Source organism: Corylus avellana, chromosome 8 (genome assembly GCF_965113065.1).
Source record: "Corylus avellana chromosome 8, dhCorAvel1.hap1.2, whole genome shotgun sequence".
Classification (NCBI taxonomy): Eukaryota; Viridiplantae; Streptophyta; class Magnoliopsida; order Fagales; family Betulaceae; genus Corylus; species Corylus avellana.
Window position 1 is genome coordinate 23,432,115 of NC_142497.1, and position 20,733 is coordinate 23,452,847.

Consider the following 20,733-nt stretch of genomic DNA (forward strand, 5'->3'; position numbering starts at 1 on the left):
AGAATGCGGGATTGAGAGGCAGGAAGGGACTAGGGAGAATAAGATGAAACCCTACCCTCCAAAACGGCGCTGTTTTGAATGTTTTATTTAATAGTTTATATATATATAAAGTCGATTATTGATTATAACCGCCTTCCTCTACCCCCTAAAATTGCTAACCGCAACCGTCCTAGTTGGTTAGCTGTTTCTAATAACCGACTATCAAAGCGGTTAGCGGTTATCAGTTATAAATGGTTAGCGATTTTGGTTATAACGCACGACAAAAAAAGAAAAAGAAAATTTTTTTTGAGTAGAATATTAATTAAATAATAATAATATTTATATTTTATTAATTTAATATTTTAGGATAAGTTATACATGAAAAAAGAAGAAAATTAGTATTAGAAAATTAATTAAATAATTTTTTTTTATTAGATCAAACTTTTGAGGTAAGTAGTAATTTAACATTATATCTATTGGTGGGTTTTCTAGTCGAGGAATTTGCTATCTAATAATTTTCTTGAAGGCTAAGATGTGAAGAACCCCATATACGGCAATGAAGTTTATGCAAAACAAAACAAAGTGGGGCAAAAAACTATTTGATGCTTAAGTTAATATCTTTATTTGTGGATAAAAAATATAATAAAAATTTGCCTATAGTTATCCATGAACCCGTGTGTATTAAGTGAGGTATGCGAAAAATAAGAGAAAGCGAGGTCGACAAAGAAAGAGGTGTGTGTGAGAGAAAGAGAGAGGGGCTCGTGTGAGGAGAAAATCAATCCAAAGAAGACCCCACCTCTTTCATCTTTCTTCCTTTTATTAAAAGATCCAACAAAAGTGGACACATGTTACCTAATGAGTGGATAATAGTATATTGTAAATAAGCATAAAAATAACGAAGCCCATTAGGGGTGATTTTCTCCCCAAGATATCAAAGTAAATGTTTTGAGTTTGAATATTGTCGTTCTCAAGGGGTAGTATGCGAGAAATAAGAGAAAGCGGGGTCAACAAAGAAAGAGGTGTGTGTGAGAGAAAGAGAGAGGGGCGTGTGTGAGGAGAAAATCAATCCAAAGAAGACCCCACCTCTTTCATCTTTCCTCATTTTATTAAAAGATCCAACAAAAGTGGATACATGTTACCTAAAGAGTGAATAATAGCATATTGTAAATAAGCATAAAAATAATGAGGCCCACTAGGGGTGATTTTCTCCCCAACATATCAAAGTAAATGTTTTGAGTTTGAATATTGTTGTCCTCAAGGGATAGCTCAATCAGTTGTGGACCACGCCTCATAAAACGAAAGTCATTAGCTCGAATCCCATTTTCTTCTTCTCTTGTGTGGACATGTTAAATATTTTAATTAATTAATTCGCGTATTAAGCTTCATTTATTAATGATGACACATGAATGAAAGTTTTAAAATATTAATTAAATAAACTATTTTTTATTAGCCGTTGATTTAACAATCATTATGTGCAATGAAAAAACATGAAGTGAAGGGGAAGAATTAGCAACGAATTGTGTTCTTCATTTTAATAACAATTATTTAAAGCAAATTCAGTGGCGGTGTTTAAAGAGCACAAACAATATGCTAAGAAAAATTTATTTAGCAAAAGAAAACACGTTGAAGCAAAATTCTTATACCATCATGGGCCTGTTATGTCAGGAAGAGCTAAACGGACTTATAACAGCGTCGGCAAATCCTCAAGCATTTGGGCCATAAATACCGGAAGTTCAGCTGAAGCCTGTAAAGCCCAAAAGAAACCCGTGGTCCACCCCAGTGCGCAAGTGAGTCTCTACTCTCTGTTGAGTCGCTAAAACGAACAGAAGCAGGAACCTCTCGTTGACACACACTCGGTCCTCTATCTCTAGAGAACGCTTCCGTACTAGCAAAGAGAGCAAGACGATGTCGTATGTGCCTCCGCACCTCAGGAACTCAGCCTCAGCCGCCACCGCCACCACCACCACCACCACCACCAGAACCTCATCTCTAAACCTAGACACTGACCGCACCAAGCTCTCCAATTCCTCAAGCTTTTCCAATGCCTCTCGCCGGAGCTCCAGCTCTCTCCGTCTCGCCGTGCCCGAAGCCGTTTTCCCTCTGTGGAAGCCCTCCGAACGCGTTCTACGCATGAATCCCGAGCAGGTTCCCCCTTCTGCCTTCTTCATTTTCTCCTACTTCATTGAACTTCCGGCGCTGCATTTGTAGGTTTTTTTTTTTTGGTGAATTGTTGCTTCTCAGCTGATATTCTAACTTAAACGTTTCGATTCTCTGTTGATTTTTCAGCTTTGAGTTCATTCATTCAATTTTTTTTTTGCTTGCAATTATTTTGGCATTTTATTTGTTTGAAATGTACTTTACTGACGATGATTCATTTCTAAATTGTGTAATAGTATGTTTTTTTAATTAAAAAAAAAAAGAATTATGTATTATCTTCTTTGAGTGATATTTTGAATAATGGCTTCGAAATGGAGTCGATACACTTGTTTGACATTTCTTCTAATTTAACTGATTTATTTTTGTTCATATGTGTACTTCAATTTCTTCGAGTTCTAAACGTGAAATTGTTTGTGATATGCTGATACTTGTGTCTAACTTTTTGTGTTTCAAGTATTCACACGTGTCAAAGTTGATTTTGCTGAAACTGTTGTTACATATACAGATTGAAGATGTCCGGTTGCGGCTCAATGTCGATGTCACTGTCACTCTGGACTCCCCTCTTGCTCCTGCTCCTGTTGAGTCTTTCACGGATATGGTAATCTTTTGTATTTTACATCTCGTTTGAATTGGGCTAGTTAGTTATTACATAAGGATTTAAGAAACTATGTATTTGTGTATTTTCAGTGCTTGCATACAAGTATCATGAAGGATATAGCATTTCATGAATACACTACGCCTACTTCTATTCAGGCTCAGGCCATGCCTGTGGCCCTCAGTGGAAGGGATATGTTGGGTTGTGCCGAAACGGGAAGTGGCAAAACGGCTGCATTTGCTATTCCGATGATAGAGGTCGTAGTTCATAATATTTGATATGCTTATATGAACATAATATTTCCTTTATTTATTTCTTGGTCACAGGTTGAATATTTAGCCTGCTAAATGGTTGTTTTCTTTGTGTTGTCTTGCTCTTCAAATTTTTTTTCCCTTTTGAATGCAGCATTGTTTGGCTCAACCTCCTGTTCGCCGTGGTGATGGACCTTTGGCATTGGTTCTGGCTCCTACTAGGGAGCTTGCCCAACAAATAGAAAAAGAGGTGAGATGACTGTGTTCTGCTATAGAAGATTAATTATCCGGACAAATTTTTTTAACTCTTTTTCTTTTTAGCAAGAGAAATGCTATGCACTACACTTTTATTCCACTTTTACCCCCGTTTGCTGATGTGGCATTGCCAAGCAACCGTTGGATTAGCCTTTGCTAAAAAGAAAAGGGAAAACAAATAAATCTAAGGTCTGACTGGCAGTGTCATATTAGCAAAGTGAGATAAAAGTGTGGTGTATATCATTACTCTCTGGGAAAATTGTCATCTCTGTTTTTCTTATAAATCGTCCATGGAAATTCCTCTACTGTCTTTTTTAGTTAGGTACATTTGGTTCTTCATTTTTTTCATGTGCTTAAATAAACCCCAGAAATTTGAGGATTATCGGGAAATTTCTGTGGCATTTTCTGAATAATCTAATCTGCAAAAGGAACTCTGGAGGGTAGTAGATACTATTTTTCCAGTAAAAACTTCCTCAATGATTCATGTATTGTTACTAATATTTTTTTAGCCTATATAACTTACTGTACTTATAACTTGCTTTGGTTTTTGGTTTTGAGCAAACCTTCTAGTCCCTTTGGGTTTTGAGGACATGAACCATTTGTACCATATACTAAGATCTATAATATCTAGCTTCAAGTATTGTATGGTCTTTTCCTATACATCATGAGTGCTACTTTTGAGATTTCTCATTTGATATCAGAAGTTTTTGTATTTTGTGTTTGTTTATATGATCCATCAAGTTGAGCATCCTTTTGATATCTCTAGTTCTTTACAGGTTAAAGCATTTAGTAGATCTCTTGAGTCATTCAAAACTGCAATAGTTGTGGGTGGAACAAACATTGCGGAGCAGGTAACTAATTTTGGCAAGATAATTTTGCTTTCTACTCTTCAAATTCCAGGGATTAGTGAGGGACTGGAAATTGTCTTTTTCCTGTCTTATTGCTCTCAAAATTTTCTGGTTCTGGTTGTGGTTGAGAAGAACAAATCAGAACTTTTCGTGCTTTTTGGTTTGCCAACCATTTGTTTCTCCTTGGTGCCTTCCCTTTGGTCAATGATAGAATGTAGTTATCACATAAACGTTGGAATATTCCATTTATTTTCTTATCCTGTTTGATTATGGGAAAGTACTGGTTGCATGTGGCTTACTTTGATTTTTGTTTGGTTTGCTTTTTTTGTGGAACAGAGGTCTGAGCTGAAGGCGGGAGTGGATGTGGTGGTTGCTACGCCTGGAAGGTTTATTGATCATTTACAGCAAGGGAACACTTCCCTCTCTAGAATTTCATTTGTTGTTTTGGATGAAGCTGATAGAATGCTTGACATGGGGTTTGAACCACAGATAAGAGAGGTACATGTTGTCTCAATTCATTTCCTGGAGACCCTCATTTTTTATCCAAAAAATTATATATATTTGTTTGTTTATACTTGACCTTTGCCAGCCGACTATGCAGAATTGAAACTACTTTAAAGATTGCAAGCAGAGAAAACCAAGACATAAACTTCTTAATCGATTTGAATCATATTATGAAGATAGACATTCTTCAAATCTTATCACAGATTTTAGGTTTCAGATCCTGGGATTAATGTTTTATGTCCATTTTCTTCTAAATGTTTAGATCATAATGCATTTTTATCAAATAGAAAGAATTTTTCAACTACTGTGGGTCATAGTGTTGCTTGATAAGCCTAACTTTTTGTCATTATATCATGTGTGAAGTGATGTTAATGAAAAATCAATAAATGGGTAACCTTGAGTTTCCTGGCCACATGCCATTCCATTGTACATGTATGGTTCATCTACTCTTCAGAAGAAGGCATTTTACTCCATATTGATACTGTTTCAGGTGATGCGGAACCTTCCAGAAAAGCATCAGACTTTGCTGTTTAGTGCAACCATGCCTTTGGAGATTGAAACATTAGCACAGGTTAGATCTCCTACTAATCTTCTAATATTATTACAAGCATTTTACAAGTTATGTAAGGAGGGCAAAGTGGTAATATTCTATTAAAGTATATATAAAATCTAGCATGATTATACCATGTGTCTCTTGTGAGTAGGATCAGCGACCAACACTTGGTTTCTGAGTGTATGTATCTTCAATTTGTAAATATTTCTAGCACTAGAGTGAGTATCAACAGATTCAGGCCTTGAATATGTGTACTTTACTACTTTTTGCGCGCGTGCATACACACACACATAACTAGAATGGGCACGTTGAAATGACTCTATTGAGTTTGTTTGTTTGTTTGTTTGTTTTTTTGTTTTTGTTTTTGTTTTTTTGTTTTTTTTTTTCCATATTATACGATCCAATTTTAACTAACTTACTTTGACAACAATATTTTCTTCTGTATTTCCTTGGCTTAGTTTTTTGTCGTCATTAAGAACTTTTGTACAATAAACCCTTATTTTATCCAATGACAGGAGTACTTAACTAACCCTGTTCAAGTGAAGGTTGGAAAAGTGAGTAGCCCAACAGCAAATGTATCTCAAATCTTGAACAAGGTTTCTGCCAGTGAGAAGGTATGCTTAGATGGACGGTCAAGCCAAAATATATCTTTTTCATGCCATATTTTCAAATCTGGCTTAATGTTCGTTGATTCATCTAGACAGAATTGTTCCATTTTTATTGTTTGGGTCAATGAGGGGTCTCTTTTTTTTGGGGGGGGGGGGGGGGGCGGGGGAGAAATGCTACATACACTCTCACTCCTTCACTCCTACACTTCCAAATGCACACTCCTTAATGTGGCAGTAAAAATTACTATTAGATTCAAAATCTAATAGTGATTCATTCAAAATCTAATGGTAATTTTACTAGAACGTTATGGAGTATGCATTTAGGAGTACGAAAGAGGGAGTGTGTGTGGCATTTCTCATAAGGATTAAATATTTCTTACAATTTCATTGCTGGGTTTGATGGTGTGGACTGTGGAGAGATGTGGTGGGTGTTTTGTGGAACGATTCTGTTCTGCATGATTTTATTTATGTCTTTGCTTTCAAATGTCTGATATTTTATAGGTAGAGTTTTGACATGACATAATATAGTGACAGAATTGAATGTGTTGTAGATTGATGGGCTTCTAGCTTTGCTTGTAGAGGAAGCATCACAAGCTGAAAGATCTGGTCATCCCTTTCGTTTAACTATTGTGTTTGTGGAAAGGAAGGTATGCACTGTTTTTTTTAACTTTATTAAGTCTTTATTGTCGTCGTTTAAGTTACAATATGTTGCTTAATATATATATATATATATATATATATATATATATTCTGTTTGCATTTTTCCTGCACTAGTAGTAGTATCTAACCCTATGGACATGTGGAGTTGATGCAGACATGTTTACTTGTTGCTGATGCTATGCTCAACCATGCATGTGCATCCAACTTTTGGTTGTACACTTCTGAAAATAACCTAGTTGAATCTTCATATCTACTATGTTGAGCTTGTATATTGCTTTCATGTACTGAATAATTTGAAACAGTTCAAATTTAAAATTTTGAAATTCCTCATCCAAATCCTCTTCAAACTAGAAGGATAAATATTTTGAAATTTGAGTTTGCATATGGATATTCTGAATTTCTTGCTGTTACTGATCATGAAAAAGCTGGCAGGATATCTGATTTGCTCTTCAAACAAAATACTGTAGTTTGTAAATATGTTGCGACCTCATTTTTACTTAAATTTTTTTTTACCTTGGCGCTCATTTCCTTTTTAAATAAAATCTCATAATGTAAATCTCTCTCTCTCTCTCTCTCTCTCTCTCTCTCTCTCCCTCTCTGAAATAAAGTCCAGTCACCTTTGGTAGTTCTTCGAAAGATCGTGTCTGTCATGTCATTGCGTAATTTATTTACTTTTTTTTTGGAAGGTTTTAGCAAGAAGTTTTAATATTGAAATTTCGTTTTGCATGTAGACAAGGTGCGATGAAGTCGTTGAAGCTTTGGTAGCACAAGGTTTACATGCAGTTGCTCTTCATGGTGGCCGTAGTCAGAGTGAAAGAGAGGCTGCTCTACATGATTTTAGGAATGGCTCTACTAAAATTTTGGTAATTTAAACTGCATTGCCAAGAAAACATTTGCTGGAAAGCCCAACTAGTTTGAAACATTCGTTGGTTCAATATACATTACTGGAAAACTTTAGGGTGAATTTGATGTCCCGTGGGATTTTTATGGCTCATTCTGTTTTAAGATATCTTGAACTGCCATGGTTCAATATACATTGCTGGGAAACTTTAGGGAGAATTTGATATCCCGTGGGATTTTATGGCTCATTCTGTTTTAAGATACCTTGAATTGCCATGGTTTTAAATCATAATTGTATGACATATATTATCACAAATTGGAACTGTTAAAGGACATAAATTCCATCGCCACGATTAGTGGTGTGGGATTAGTTTTAAGATATTCTGAAACAACATGGTTTTAATGTTCTCGTAGTATGTTATGAGGTGGCTGTCATTTTCTGAACTATGCTTACTCATTATAATATATTTACATCTTTGTATGCTATGCAAAGTATGATTGAGCCATTAAGTTTCCTTTGTATGCATTTATGTACTCATGATGTTTAAGCGAATTTTGATAATTCACTATTTCTTAACAAGTAATTTTAATGAGTTAGAATAATTGAATTATGTCCTTCGCTCTTGTGCAATCCTTTTGACCAAGTGGTGCCCCCCTTAGCATCCTTTTAATAATAGCTTTACTTACCCAAAGCAAAACAAAAGAAAATATTTTTCCGGTATAATTTCTTCTTAGAAGAGACTGACCATTTAGTGTTTATTGATATAGAATTTGGCTTCATTAGGTGTGATATTAGCATGATGTAAAATAGCATACAGTGAAGAATTCTGGATTTTTTGTTGGTAACTTTTGGAGGATGTTGCCTATCATTTGTGAAGCAGATGAGTAGACTTTGTACCACACATTTCTTCGTTATCTTCTTCCTTTCAGATTTTCTATGTCTCTCATTCTACTTGAATAGATTTAGAAGCGTCTTAAAGTCATTCTCTTATGTGAATATCTTAGTGAGATGTTTGTCTGCAGGTTGCCACTGATGTTGCATCTCGTGGTTTGGATGTCACAGGAGTTGCTCATGTTATAAACCTGGATCTCCCAAAGGTACTTATGGCTGCAAATGAAAGCTTCTTGACCACTGAGTTTCATCTTAATTCCACAAACATACCTTGGAAGGTTATTTGAAAGAGTAATGCTGCATATACTCCCACTCTCACACTCCCTGACGTAGCTTTTAAAATCATTGTTAGATTTAGGATGGATCACCATTAGATTTTGATTCAATAGTGATTTTAAAAGCTACGTCAGGGAGTGTGGGAGTTGGAGTTTGCATAGCATTTCTATTTCTGAAAATCTGGGAATTCTCCTCAGCTTGTGGGTTGCAATTCTAGCAATTCACATTGTCATCAGTAGTGATCTCCTTGAGTACAAAAGTACCATGCGGTTTGAATCTCAACTCATGGTCAGGAAGTCTTTCTGCTACTGATATTTTAGCATCTCGTTAGCCTGGTCTTTTTCAGTCATTAATTTCCTTGTGAAATAGCAAACCTGAAGCTTCAGTTATGGCTGCCTCAATTATAGACAATGGAAGATTATGTGCACCGGATTGGAAGGACGGGGCGTGCAGGATCAATGGGCCAAGCTACTTCATTCTACACTGATCATGATATGGTAATTTCTACTCCACCTTTTGTTTTTACTTCCCTTTATGCTTACTTAGATGTGACTGATATTCTTGATTGGCATTATTGCATTTTGTAGTTACTTGTGGCCCAGATAAAGAAAGCAATTGCGGATGTTGAATCTGGGAACCCTATGGCTTATGCGACTGGAAAGGTAGATATAGTATAATATGTCATTGGTTTTGCTTGACAGCACCCCACCCCACTCTCTTTCCCTCCCTTCCTTCTCAAAGAATTGAAGAAAAAAGGTTTAGGCAAAAAAATGTGTGAGCCTCCGTTTTGTTTTGTTAAATTACCCTTTAGTCCGTGTTATAGGATTCTGTCAACAGGAAATGTAAATTGATGATTTTTCCCTCATCAGTGTTAACTAATTATTTAGAATTATGCTTCATTTTGAGCAATAGAGAGAGAAAAAAAAAGTGAAGTATAATATGGGCATGGGGAATAGAGGGTATCTGGGTATGGGTTGGAGAGTTTTAGGGTTGAGAAAAGGTTTATCAGAATCTTATACTTATCAAAATAAGTGTATTTCATGCATTTTACATGAGTTTAAAAGTGCCATTAACAATTTCCGATTGTATCAGTCATGGATTGGACTTAAGTGTATGCCAGTTGTGAAAGACAGGAGAGGTCTAAGTAATTTATGGAAAAATAGAGAGTGGTTTGTGTAAATTTGATTCAACTCAGGAGTTTTAGATATTTTACCCGAAATAAAAAGGTCTTTCATGTTTTGGTAAAGCTTGGTGGTTGCTGCTGTTAACTTATAGGTTGCAAGAAGAAAGGAGAGAGAAGCAGCCGCTGCACTGAAAGAAGCAAGAACTTCTGTGTCCAAACTCTCTGTGAACGGATCCACTGCAATAACCATGGAGGATAAGTATAAGTTCATGATTGCAGCCTCAGACACTAAAGGAGCGGGCGCTGCAGATAGTGCTTGGGATGATTGATGCAGCCCTCCCACCTTTAATGCCTCTTTCAAAAGATGATTGATGATACAATGCTTCGGGCTCCAAGATTCTTAAATTGGTAAGAAGTTGCATGTGCATCTGTGTAAAAGTTGGTTTTTCTGTAACTTCTACGTATTGCAATGATCTGTCTGTGAAGTGAGATTTGTGAGAGCATTGACACTCGGTTCAGCAAATTTCCTCTGTATTTTAGTTATAAAAAAAAAAATCATATATTTTTATTTTATTTTATTTTAACTACCAATTTTTTAATCAACTTTTGTTATTTTATTTAAATATTATTTTTCAATGATTTCCTTATTCATATTTTCAAAATTCCTTCTCTTCTCATCAGTCATATTTTTAAAAGTCCAGTTAGTGGTGGTGAGGCGCTTCTTGTGTAAAGAGGAGAGAACATTGTATTTACTTCCATTTTGCATTCTGGCTTTGCCAAACCGGATGTGAATGCTCTCCCTTTCTCTTTCTCCTTTCAGTGTGGCTGTTGCATGTGGCATCTGTGCAACACTTGTTTTGTGCATCAGACTAATGAAATGCTTTTATGCATCTACAGGTTCGTTGCTTCATACTTGGGGGCTTGAAGTGCAACCTGTGGTAATTATGAATGTTGTTCGCAAGGAAGGACACATTGCTTGATGCCTTGGAACTTTTAGGGTTTGCTTATAGGTTGCGCACATTTGTATATATCGAGAGTCAATTTTTCTTGAAAGATTGTTTGTTTTAATCGAAATATTGTTTTGGATAGCTGCTATCGTTAATTGCATATCTGGAATACGCCATATGAAATGGCAATCCCTACGCTATAATATTTAGCCTTAACGCCTACTCGGGAAACTAACAAGCTGAGTACAAGAGACGAACAAAAATCTGTTCAGCCCATTTTTTATCGGTTGAAAGGCTAAAAAAGGGTGAGTTACGCTGCGTAGGAGTTTGCTTTTTAAGCTTTTTAAGAGGAAGAGGTTGGGATAGAGTCAAGATGTGACTGTACATAAGGAAACAGTTACAACCCTTTGATTTAGTAGTTTTAAACTTTTAAAACGTGTGGCTTGAAAAAAAAAAAAATTATAAAATGTAATTAATGAAATTGGTATTTTAAAAAATGAAAATAAATGTTTGATAAATTTATAAACGAGTGATTTTAAATACAGTTGCTCTTTTTTTTTTTGGGAAAGAAATACACTTGCTCTTGCCAAGAGTAAAAAGTGATTTATTTTTTTATTGGTTTGAAACTACTTTTTTAGGTCAAATAGACTATCAAATATAACACGTCTTTGAATTGTATATTTGCAGGAACTCTTAATCGAAGACTTTTTAAAATGGGTAGAAGATCAGGAAAGCCAACCAAAAAAAAAAAAAAAAGCAGAAAAAGACAAATTGACATGAATTTACAAAATTGTATCTAGTGATTTGCTTTTTTGGTAGAACAAAAGAAAACATACATTGGGTCAAAGTGAACCCATAGGCATATAGGAATTGTCCGAAGTATTTACAAAGGAATATGTAAAGTTATGCTATATACCAATGTTTTTTTTTTTTGGGTTATATGTCTGTACAAGAGGGTGGAGGAAAATTTGAACTAATAATCTTCGCTTCATTGATGTGAGAGTCTTAATTAATTTTTAAATTATTTATTGTTAAAAAAAAAATAATAATTAATTAAAATTGTCACAAAAGTAAAATAATTATGCGTTTGCGAGGGCACCTCATTTCGACTTTTCGTGCCAACAAAAGATCCGGACTTATCGTCACTTTTTATATTTTGTAAAGCGAACATTTTCGACACAAAAAGTCAGGTTAGGAGTTGCATCTAGCAAAGGCTCATAGAATAGAAATAGGGGCTTCAGTTTTGGGTGTTTGACTGCGATAATTAAGAAAGAATGTCTTCTGCTGCTGGAATTGCATCGAAGTTTCTGCGGCCGAGGCGTCGGCTCCAACTCCAACCCACAGACATCCAGTCCGCTGCTTTGTGGGGTGTCGCCGCCGGCACCACTGCTCTTTGGCTCATCCAGGTTCAATTTTTACATTTCTAAGCCTTTTCTTTTCTTTTCCCTGATTTTTTTTCTCGGAAGCCAAACAGAAATTATTCCAAATATCTTGATGTTCTCTTCGCATAAATCAATTGAATATTTGCCGATCCTATTATTTTAAGATTGCGCGTAATTAATTACATCTCAGATTTGTATGTAATCGCATGCGATATTGATCTTGAATCGAATCAACAACGAACATTACTCCTTTTTTAGATTTGACTCTTGTTTCTATGTTTTTAAACGTTGATTTTCTGGATGACAGCCTTACAAACGCCATTTTATAAAGAATATGTGAATACTTTTATTCTAATCGATCACGTATTAGGTTTTACAATGTAAATCAAGTATATATTTGGATGAATGATGTTCAAAGCTCAGATGTAACAAAATTTTAGGGCAAGCGCTTTTCATTTTGAGGCCATATTTATCGGACTTCATTATCCGATGAATTAATTCAATAAATGGTAATATTAACAGAAGCTTTAGATAGTGATGCCATAAGAATAGGACTGATGTTTTTCAATGGCGCTTCCATGACAGTATCATTTATTTCTGCACTTTTTTGTTTAGAAATTTGCTGCCATTCCAACTAGGGTTGCTATCATTAGAATCTTAAACATTTTGTATGTATGTGTGTGCATGTTTTTGTGTGGCTAAAAGATTCTTGCAGCCTTATTTTGGATTGCACTTAATTGGCTAAAGTGCTGTTTGGATGGCACGTCTAGAATATTGTTAAAAAAAGCTCCTTTTTTTAGCACGTTTACAAGAGCACAAGTGGTGTTAAAGAAAGATGGGTTATTTCCTTATCTTCGTTTTCCCTCTGTTTCGGTTTATAGTGGATTTTTAATTCTGCTATAGTTTTATTTTCATTTATTTGGCTGGAAGGATACTAGAAAATGGATGAAAAGAGGCACCAGCTGACATATGTTTGACTGCTATTGAGTACTTTTTCCCCTTAATTTAGATTTTGCTTTTCCTAGTCATAGAATTTTTGTTGTTTATCTTCCAAAATATATGGTGTTGTGGGATCGTCTATTTTAGACTCGAACATATTATTTCAGACCCCACTGCTGGCTGTAGATAATCGATTAATTGTTACCTAATAAGGAATAAACATTTTTTCCCTCTTCCAAAATCTTGGTGAGGATTAGTTTTCATGATCTAGTGATCCTGGTTATATTGACACTTTCACACCAGGGTTTCCTACTTCTAAATCTCGTGTTGGACCATGGTTCCTTGTATCTCACAGCATATAATATTATCCATGTGATTTTCTATATTTAAATTATATTATATACATAACTTACAATAAAAATTTGGAAGTGCTTTTGGGCAGCTTCGAGTCAGCTAACAGTTAGAATCAGCAATCTTGCATCAATTAAGTTTTACTCATTGATTTGGCTGGATTGAGAAAATTTATCCATAAGTGGGAAAGAAATATGGGCTCTCTCTGTTAAAACTTTTGTTGCCTACCTTCTATTGTCTCTTCTTAAAACAAAAACATTAACAAACAACCTAAACATAAAACACTCTTAAAAATACATAAACAGTTTCACCTTTACGACAGACCATAACACTTTTTCAAAGCCAACACAAAAAAAGCACCCCCAAAATGCATTAACAAACATAGCCATAATTACTCTACTTTTTAATCCATGTATCAGTACTCTAGTTCTTGTTCTTGAAGCTTTTAATGATTATCGTTTTAATCCTCTTCTATTCCTTTAGTGAATTCGGTATCAAGTAGTTTATCTTATTTTCCTCTCTTGATTCATATATGCATAAAATCATTTAAAAGTTTGTGCTCTAATTCGTTTATATTGTACTTCTTTTTTGAGGCATTTTTTTGTTAATTTCTTATAATTTGTTTTTCAAAATGTAACAGCCATTCGACTGGTTGAAGAAGACATTTTTAGAAAAACCTGTGGTTGAAGGTTCCTGATACTGACGCAGGATCCTACCTGAACATTGGATGATCATTCTTCACGGTTAAGTGAGCAAACGGAGTAGATTCCGTATGAATAATGCTTTGTTTCTACAGCTTGTTTGTAGCTCCCTTTGGGGGCCTGCAGTGACAATAACATGCTAATTGAACTTTTCTTTTGCATATTACTATGAACTTTTTTTTGAAGGACATGTATAAGATGAGCATTATCTTTCAGCGTTGATATCATGGAGGTCTTCATTTATTTCCTAAGCTGTTGAAGCTATGTATTTGAATTGCGTAATGTTACTCTTCACACTAACATATTTTAAGAGATTTTTCATGTCAACCACTTAAAGAAAACAATAGAAATGTCACTTAAAACAGGTTAAGTCAGCCGGTGTAAAATGGGTGTGAAGAGTAGCATTCTTCTTTTGAATAAGGGTTGAATTGTCACTCATTAGTGAGCCTCTTTGCTGTCCCAGCTCAAAAGATCCAAATGAAATTAAAATTTGGTCAAAAAGTATGATTATGGTTGTTTATTATACGTAGATTTCAATTTCATCCTTGAAATATTGGTTGTTTCAAATTAGTTACTTATGGTTTGACAATGTTTTAAGAGTAATGCTATATTTTCACTTTTCTACACTTATTTTTCCATACTAATAGGTATTTTTAAAACCACTATTAGATTAAAATTCAATAAAGATTTATTTCATGTCCAATGGTGGCTTTAGCCACCTATAGGTGTAAAAAAGTAAGTGTTGAGAAGTTGGAGTAAGTGTGGCATTGCTCATGTTATAATATTATGGTTATCCTACCTTGTCATTACTATATGTGAATCAAATTATTGATGTTGCATATATTTTTTTAAGCACATTATGTTTGCAAAGAGTAATGCTCTACATATTCAATATCTATTTCATTCTTATCTTATGAATTGATGTGGCAATGTCCATTAACCCCTTGGATTAACCTCTATTAAAAAATTATAAAAAAAAAAATAAAAAAAATCCCAAAGGATTGATGAATATGTTACATCAACCCAATGAGACAATTGGACAGGAGTAAAAGTATTTACATACTCACTCGTTGGCAAAACACGTTAGCTAACAAATAACACACGTTAAGAAGCATGCTTTGGTAGGTGGGAATGTAGATGAAGCACATGTTGCCTCCCTAGCAGTTGGTCTGGCTTCTTTTAGGGGCAACTGTTAAAGATACCCCTCCTAGATCGGACGGATACACTTTCAAGAACTAGAATCTCCCCTTGCTATTTATACTTGATACCCTTTCTTGTGAAGCTTTCAATTTGTAAAGTGTTGTAGGTTTTCAAAAACAGAAGCGCCTGTAGCTCAGTGGATAGAGCGTCTGTTTCCTAAGCAGAAAGTCGTAGGTTCGACCCCTACCTGGCGCGCATCACATGATTTGTAACGCTTCAAAATAACATTGTTTTAAACCTTTTGTCATCTGACCGCTGGATCATAAAATTGATGTTCCTTTATACAACCAAAAACAAAGAGAGAGAGAGAGAGAGAGAGAGAGAGCTGGTTACAATGGAATATTTTATATTATATATATCTTAATAAAGAGGTAGAAAACGTTTACAAATCGAAAGACATCATAACTCAACCTCGAGTAATTCAGAACAAAACTGGAATTCAAACCAAACTCCACATCCGCCAGTGGAATTTTCAGCCACTCGAATTGTCCCAAAAAATGGGTTACTCCTGCATTACATGTATAGCACATAAACTGAAGAACTATTAGAACCATGAGATCATGGTCCATCATAAGACCTGGGTACTTCCAAACCCAGAAAAATTAGGCAAGTGCCAAAAGAAACCAAAGCGGATATATACAACACTCACTCGAATATGCTCGGGTACAACCTTCTTACAAATTGATGTGATAGTTCATAATCATTTCACAAATTATGAACTACCCCGCCAATTTGTAATAAAAACTGTAGTATCGTTGTAGCATTCATAACACATTACATATTTAACTTACGATGCCAAAACTGGAAGTCGCTTGTGCTCTATGAAAGCTTGTCGAAGCATATGATACCCATTCCTATAATGCTCAAGAGAAAAACACAGCTGCCTTATAGCCTCTCGTTTCTCTTCTGCTCCTTCCAAGATGACAACTCTTTGTCTCTCAACTTCCTCCTCCAGTTCTTTGGCACTTGATCTCAGCTCCTCCACCAATTTACGTGCACCGTCCGTTCCAGTGATCAGCTCTGCATGTTCGACGTCTAATTGCTGCAGATGCTTATCCATTTGGTCAATCTGATCATCCCTATGACTGACCTCTGCTGTGAGTGTGAGAACTTTTGCATTGAGTTCATCTCTATCTACTTTTAAAGCATCAAGACTTTTATTCAAGTTTTCTATACGATCACCACTATCAACAATGTCTGCCTTCAAGTGCTCAATTTCACCAGTAAGTCTCTCCTCTATATCTGTCTTTTCAGCCTTGACCTTTCTGATCTCCTCCTCCAGCAAACGAGCACGACATTCCCATTCTCTGAGCTGCTCCTCCAGACGAGTCCGTCCCTGCAACAATTTAGACATTTCGGACTTTAACTGTGCTTTTTCAGGAAATATCTTCTGCTCAGCATCCGATACTTCTATTTTCAAATCCCTGACCTCGTGATCCCGGTGTGATAAACTAGCTTTCAACCTTGCAATTCTTTCCTGCAGCTTAGAGACCTCTCTTTTCTCTGTGTTGAGTTTTGTTTTCCAAGTAGCAATTTCTTTATGAGCCAGTTCAAGCTGAGCCTGCGAACGGCTGGCGATTTCAGATTTACTGTTCTCAAGTTCATGCTTCAAACAAGCAATTTCTTTCTCCGAGTCCTGAAACTTTTCTTTGTTGATTTTCAGCTCTTCCACCAGTGCTTTAATCTTGCCATCCCAGTCTAGAACTTCTGCTTCTGACTCCCCAACCCTTTCTTGAACCTCCAATGCCTGATTTATCTCCAAGTCCAGCTCAGCCTCTCGTGTCTTGACATCTTCCTGTGTTGATGATCCCAGCTCATACTGGAAATCATTACCAAATTCCGACGCCTTATATCTTTGGATCTCAATCTTAAGCCTAGTGATCTCTTCTTCTGAAAGGAAAATCTTTTCATTTGCAATCCTCAGCTCTTGTTCATATCGTGCAATTCTAGAAAGGAGATCTTCAGGAATTTCATTTTTCGCTCCTTTCAATGAACCATCTGAATTCTCCTCCTGTTGCATCTGGAGCTTCTCTTTCACTTCACGGAGCTCAATCTCCAAGTCAATCATCTTCCTGTTCAGTCCTTGATCACCACCGTTCCCTAATAGAACTGAGTAATTGTTGACTGAAGAATCATCAGACTCTGGCTCAGAATCCGTTAATGTGGATGATTCATCTCCCTCTTTCTGGTAAATATCAGAGCTGTTTCCACCAGAGCCAAGGAAGACATCAAAACCAGCAGCTCGGCTGCTAGATTTACGACGACTCAACCTAAGATCAGGAGTAAAGGGCAGTTCCAATCCAAGGTCAGAAATGCCTGAGCCTGGGGATTGGAGCTCTGAGGGAACATTCTTCCGTAATTCTCCTGTCACATGATCGTAACGCTCAGCCAGTGACCGGTACATACGGTAAAACTTCTCAACATGAGAGACCAATTCAGGCCTCTTTTGATAATACATCTCAGCCTTTTTGGCAAATGAATCTCCATCCTCTTCAATAAGCTTCAACATGCGCTTGATGCTCTGGTCCATCTCTGAGGTCAAGGATCGTTTTGTTATCTTCTTTTTCGGCATTTTGGTATAAAACAATTACATCTTTTAACACTTTTGGTGATTCATATGATGCCTGGTTCGAAAACCTAAGGCAGATGGAATTGAGGAATACCTACATCAGTAGGTTAAGGAGAAAAGAAGAGTCTAATAGTGTCCGACCATTATGCACCTTACCCATTTTGAACTAGTTCTTCCTAGAACGTAAAACTAAGTATTTATGCTGATATAAATGAAGCTCGGTCCCCACATTTGAAACAATAAATGTGTTCAAACGGAACAAAAGAAGTTTCTCAACAAGATCTTTAGTTTGTGTTCATGCAGACAAGGAATAAATGGTGAAAATGGGAACAAAACAGCATAAAAAATGGGAACAAAATAGCATCAGGCAAATATAGTAAAAAGTTACCAGATAAGAACCCATGTACATTTTATTTGGGTGAATACCATAAAAATAGGATAACCAATAGACCTAGTCCTAAATATAATGTTATGACTTGGTCATTGATATCAAATTGAGTTAACGATATTTTTGTCTTTTCTCTAATAAGCTATGTACCTAAAAAATTATGACCCAAAATAGCTATTGCTATCCTTTTTAACATGTGGCAGTTATTCATAAAGAAGAGTGGAGGATTAAACCAAAAAGACTAATGCAACTACAGTGCTCACCCTCAAGATTCTCTGCAAGCCACTTGGAGTTTTTTGGACTAACATAACTATCCCACCACCATGAATGAGACTTTCTTGATTCTGTTCTCTTCATTTGCTTATGGGAGTGAACCTGAAATAAAAACCAAACAATTACTATGCTGGACACATGAAACAGCCAAGTTCAAACATTCTACTGAATAGATCCTTTTTTTTTGGGGGGGGGGGGGGGGGGTGTGCATCGAACCCATGGTGCTGCCTTCAAGATGCACGTCAGATATTATTCCTTCTTAATGGCATGTTGTTCCTACTCAACATCTTTATTTTGATCAACATATTACATGGAAATTGTCATTGCATAATAATGAAGCACTTTGTGACGTTTGATAACCAATAGTACTGTGCTTTGGAGATAGTCTCATAATTAGGTAGGATAGGATGAAGAGAACTAAAAGCAGAAAAAAAAAAAAAAAAAAAAAGGGATTCCTCAAATATCTTACAAAATATATAAACTTATTCAAAGTTTCACAAAGACACAAGGATTAAATCAGACTTGGTTTAAATGAAACACAAAATTTTCAGTTATCCCAGAGTGGAGAAAAATAAAACTGCAAAGCGAGGAAGGTGTTTACCAGAGATTCAGTTACTGTGGAAGAACTAGCCATTTGCTAAGTTGGTGAAAATTGGGCTTACTGATGTAAATTAACCTGAATTGAATATGAAAGAAATCAGCTTAGAAATGTTACATACCACCAAGCTATATTAATTAAAACTTATAAAAAGTCCAACTCATAGCATTACTAATTAAATCAATAACATTTCCGAGTCATGAATGGTATAATAATTCTGGAAAATGGAAAGAGTTACCAATAAAAAATGAACAATCCTAATACTATTTTTCGAAGATTCTATATTTATTAAGGACTTACAAAAACTGTCTACTAAATGATGGACTAACTAGATGTGGTAGATGAATTGTCATTAGGCTATTGCATAATCCTATTTAGAGCAGTGCTATTTAGTAGACTGCTCTAAGACCGTTATACAATTAGAATAACGTAACAGTGAGAATGCCTGCAATATGAACGATAACAAAGAGAAAAATGTGAATTGGATTCCTCTTTACACAGAAACATCATCAATATCCTTTTATGACTTATATATATTTACCGTACAAATATAAGACACAGATTATTTCACTTCACTAATTGTTAATATATCTATGATTACTACTTTTTATCATATTGTAATACTAAAAAGACTCATAATTCTGTTTTCAATGATAGTAACAATAAATAATAAAGGGATCATTAGGAAGAAAAAAAAAAAGTGATAAAAATATCAAAGGGACTGAAAAAGGCCACGCAGGCCCATTTTGTGCAATTAAAAAAAATCAAATCCCATCACTAAAGTTGTTTTAAATGGTACTGCCCTACTGGGTAACTGGAATATTGTGTTAAATCTATTCGGGTTAACTACCAGCGTCATGGGGGCCCAAAGGCCCATATTCAACACACACGGAATAATGCTACAGAGTACAGCCTACAGCTCAGGTTGATAGTTTGGTGGTTGGTTCCCGCATGCTTTGAATAACCGATATTAAGAAGAAGGAAAAAAAATAATAAAAAGGCGGGCACAATATTCTAGATGGAGCGTGGGATTCACACGCAGCCAAAGCGCGAGGATTTCGAAGCAGTCCTCGGAATTCAGACCAAACGCACACAACACAACTGTCCGAATGAGAGTTACGAGACGGCCAGCTAATGCCCACGCGTTTTGATTAAATTGCAGGCCAATTTATTTATTTAATACTAGTATTAACTATTAAGCAAACAAATATATATATATATATATATATATAAAATTTGGAAAATACCATATTAAATCACAAATATTACAAATGCCGGCCCAAGAACTTTTTGAGTGTTTATCGGAAAAGAAGGATTTTGAGAAGAAGAAGAAGAAGAAGATTAGATTTTCTTGAAAAGCAATAGGAATAGAACGGAGGAGGAAGTAAAGCATGATTGGTAGCGACAGAAATGAAAAATTAATTCAAAAAACAGCAGCAAATAATACAAACTCTACGTTGAACAGAAAATCAGCAAACTTGAAGAAGGGAATTAAGATGGGATAAAAGAAAGAAAGCAAGGCAATTTGGCAGAAACATGAAATATATTTCAGAGAAGAAGGAAGGAAGAAGGTTAATTTACCGCGAAAGGGATTGAACATGGGAAGGAGCTTCTGTTATTGTTGCAGAGCAGAGCAGGGCCGAGTGATGGATCTAAATCTAATAAGAGAAGGTCGAGAGAGAGAGAGAGAGAGAGAGAGAGAGAGGTGTGTAGAAGAATGTAGGAGACTGACGACTGGAGAGGCCTGAGGTGGGAAACACGTGGTTTTCAATCTGGCTTTCTCCCATCGGCTCAACAAAGTCAAAACTCTCTTTATTTATTTATTTATTAGTTTTTGAATTTTG

The 20,733-nt window shown here is 35.7% G+C and overlaps 2 protein-coding genes and 1 non-coding gene across 3 annotated transcripts; 2 read left to right on the forward strand and 1 right to left on the reverse strand.

Moving 5' to 3' along the window:
• Positions 1-1,810: 1,810 nt before the first annotated feature.
• LOC132164326 (DEAD-box ATP-dependent RNA helicase 20) lies at positions 1,811-10,629 on the forward strand. Its single transcript, XM_059574818.2, has 15 exons — positions 1,811-2,124; positions 2,642-2,734; positions 2,824-2,988; positions 3,137-3,232; positions 4,014-4,088; positions 4,422-4,583; positions 5,080-5,160; positions 5,658-5,756; positions 6,302-6,397; positions 7,142-7,273; positions 8,274-8,348; positions 8,826-8,915; positions 9,006-9,080; positions 9,694-9,949; positions 10,439-10,629. Exons 1-14 carry the CDS (start codon positions 1,885-1,887, stop codon positions 9,868-9,870), a joined length of 1,656 nt encoding a protein of 551 aa, XP_059430801.2. The 5' UTR covers positions 1,811-1,884; the 3' UTR covers positions 9,871-9,949; positions 10,439-10,629.
• A 4,554-nt stretch (positions 10,630-15,183) lies between these two features.
• Positions 15,184-15,256, forward strand: TRNAR-CCU (transfer RNA arginine (anticodon CCU)). Its single transcript has one exon. It is a non-coding gene; the product is annotated as a tRNA-Arg (tRNA).
• Positions 15,257-15,387: 131 nt separating this feature from the next.
• On the reverse strand, positions 15,388-20,647 carry NET4A (Kinase interacting (KIP1-like) family protein). Its single transcript, XM_059572979.2, has 4 exons — positions 20,471-20,647; positions 18,893-18,967; positions 18,282-18,393; positions 15,388-17,593 (listed from the first exon to the last, which is right to left on the reverse strand). Exons 2-4 carry the CDS (start codon positions 18,923-18,925, stop codon positions 15,849-15,851), a joined length of 1,890 nt encoding a protein of 629 aa, XP_059428962.2. The 5' UTR covers positions 18,926-18,967; positions 20,471-20,647; the 3' UTR covers positions 15,388-15,848.
• Between the last annotated feature and the right edge of the window lie 86 nt (positions 20,648-20,733).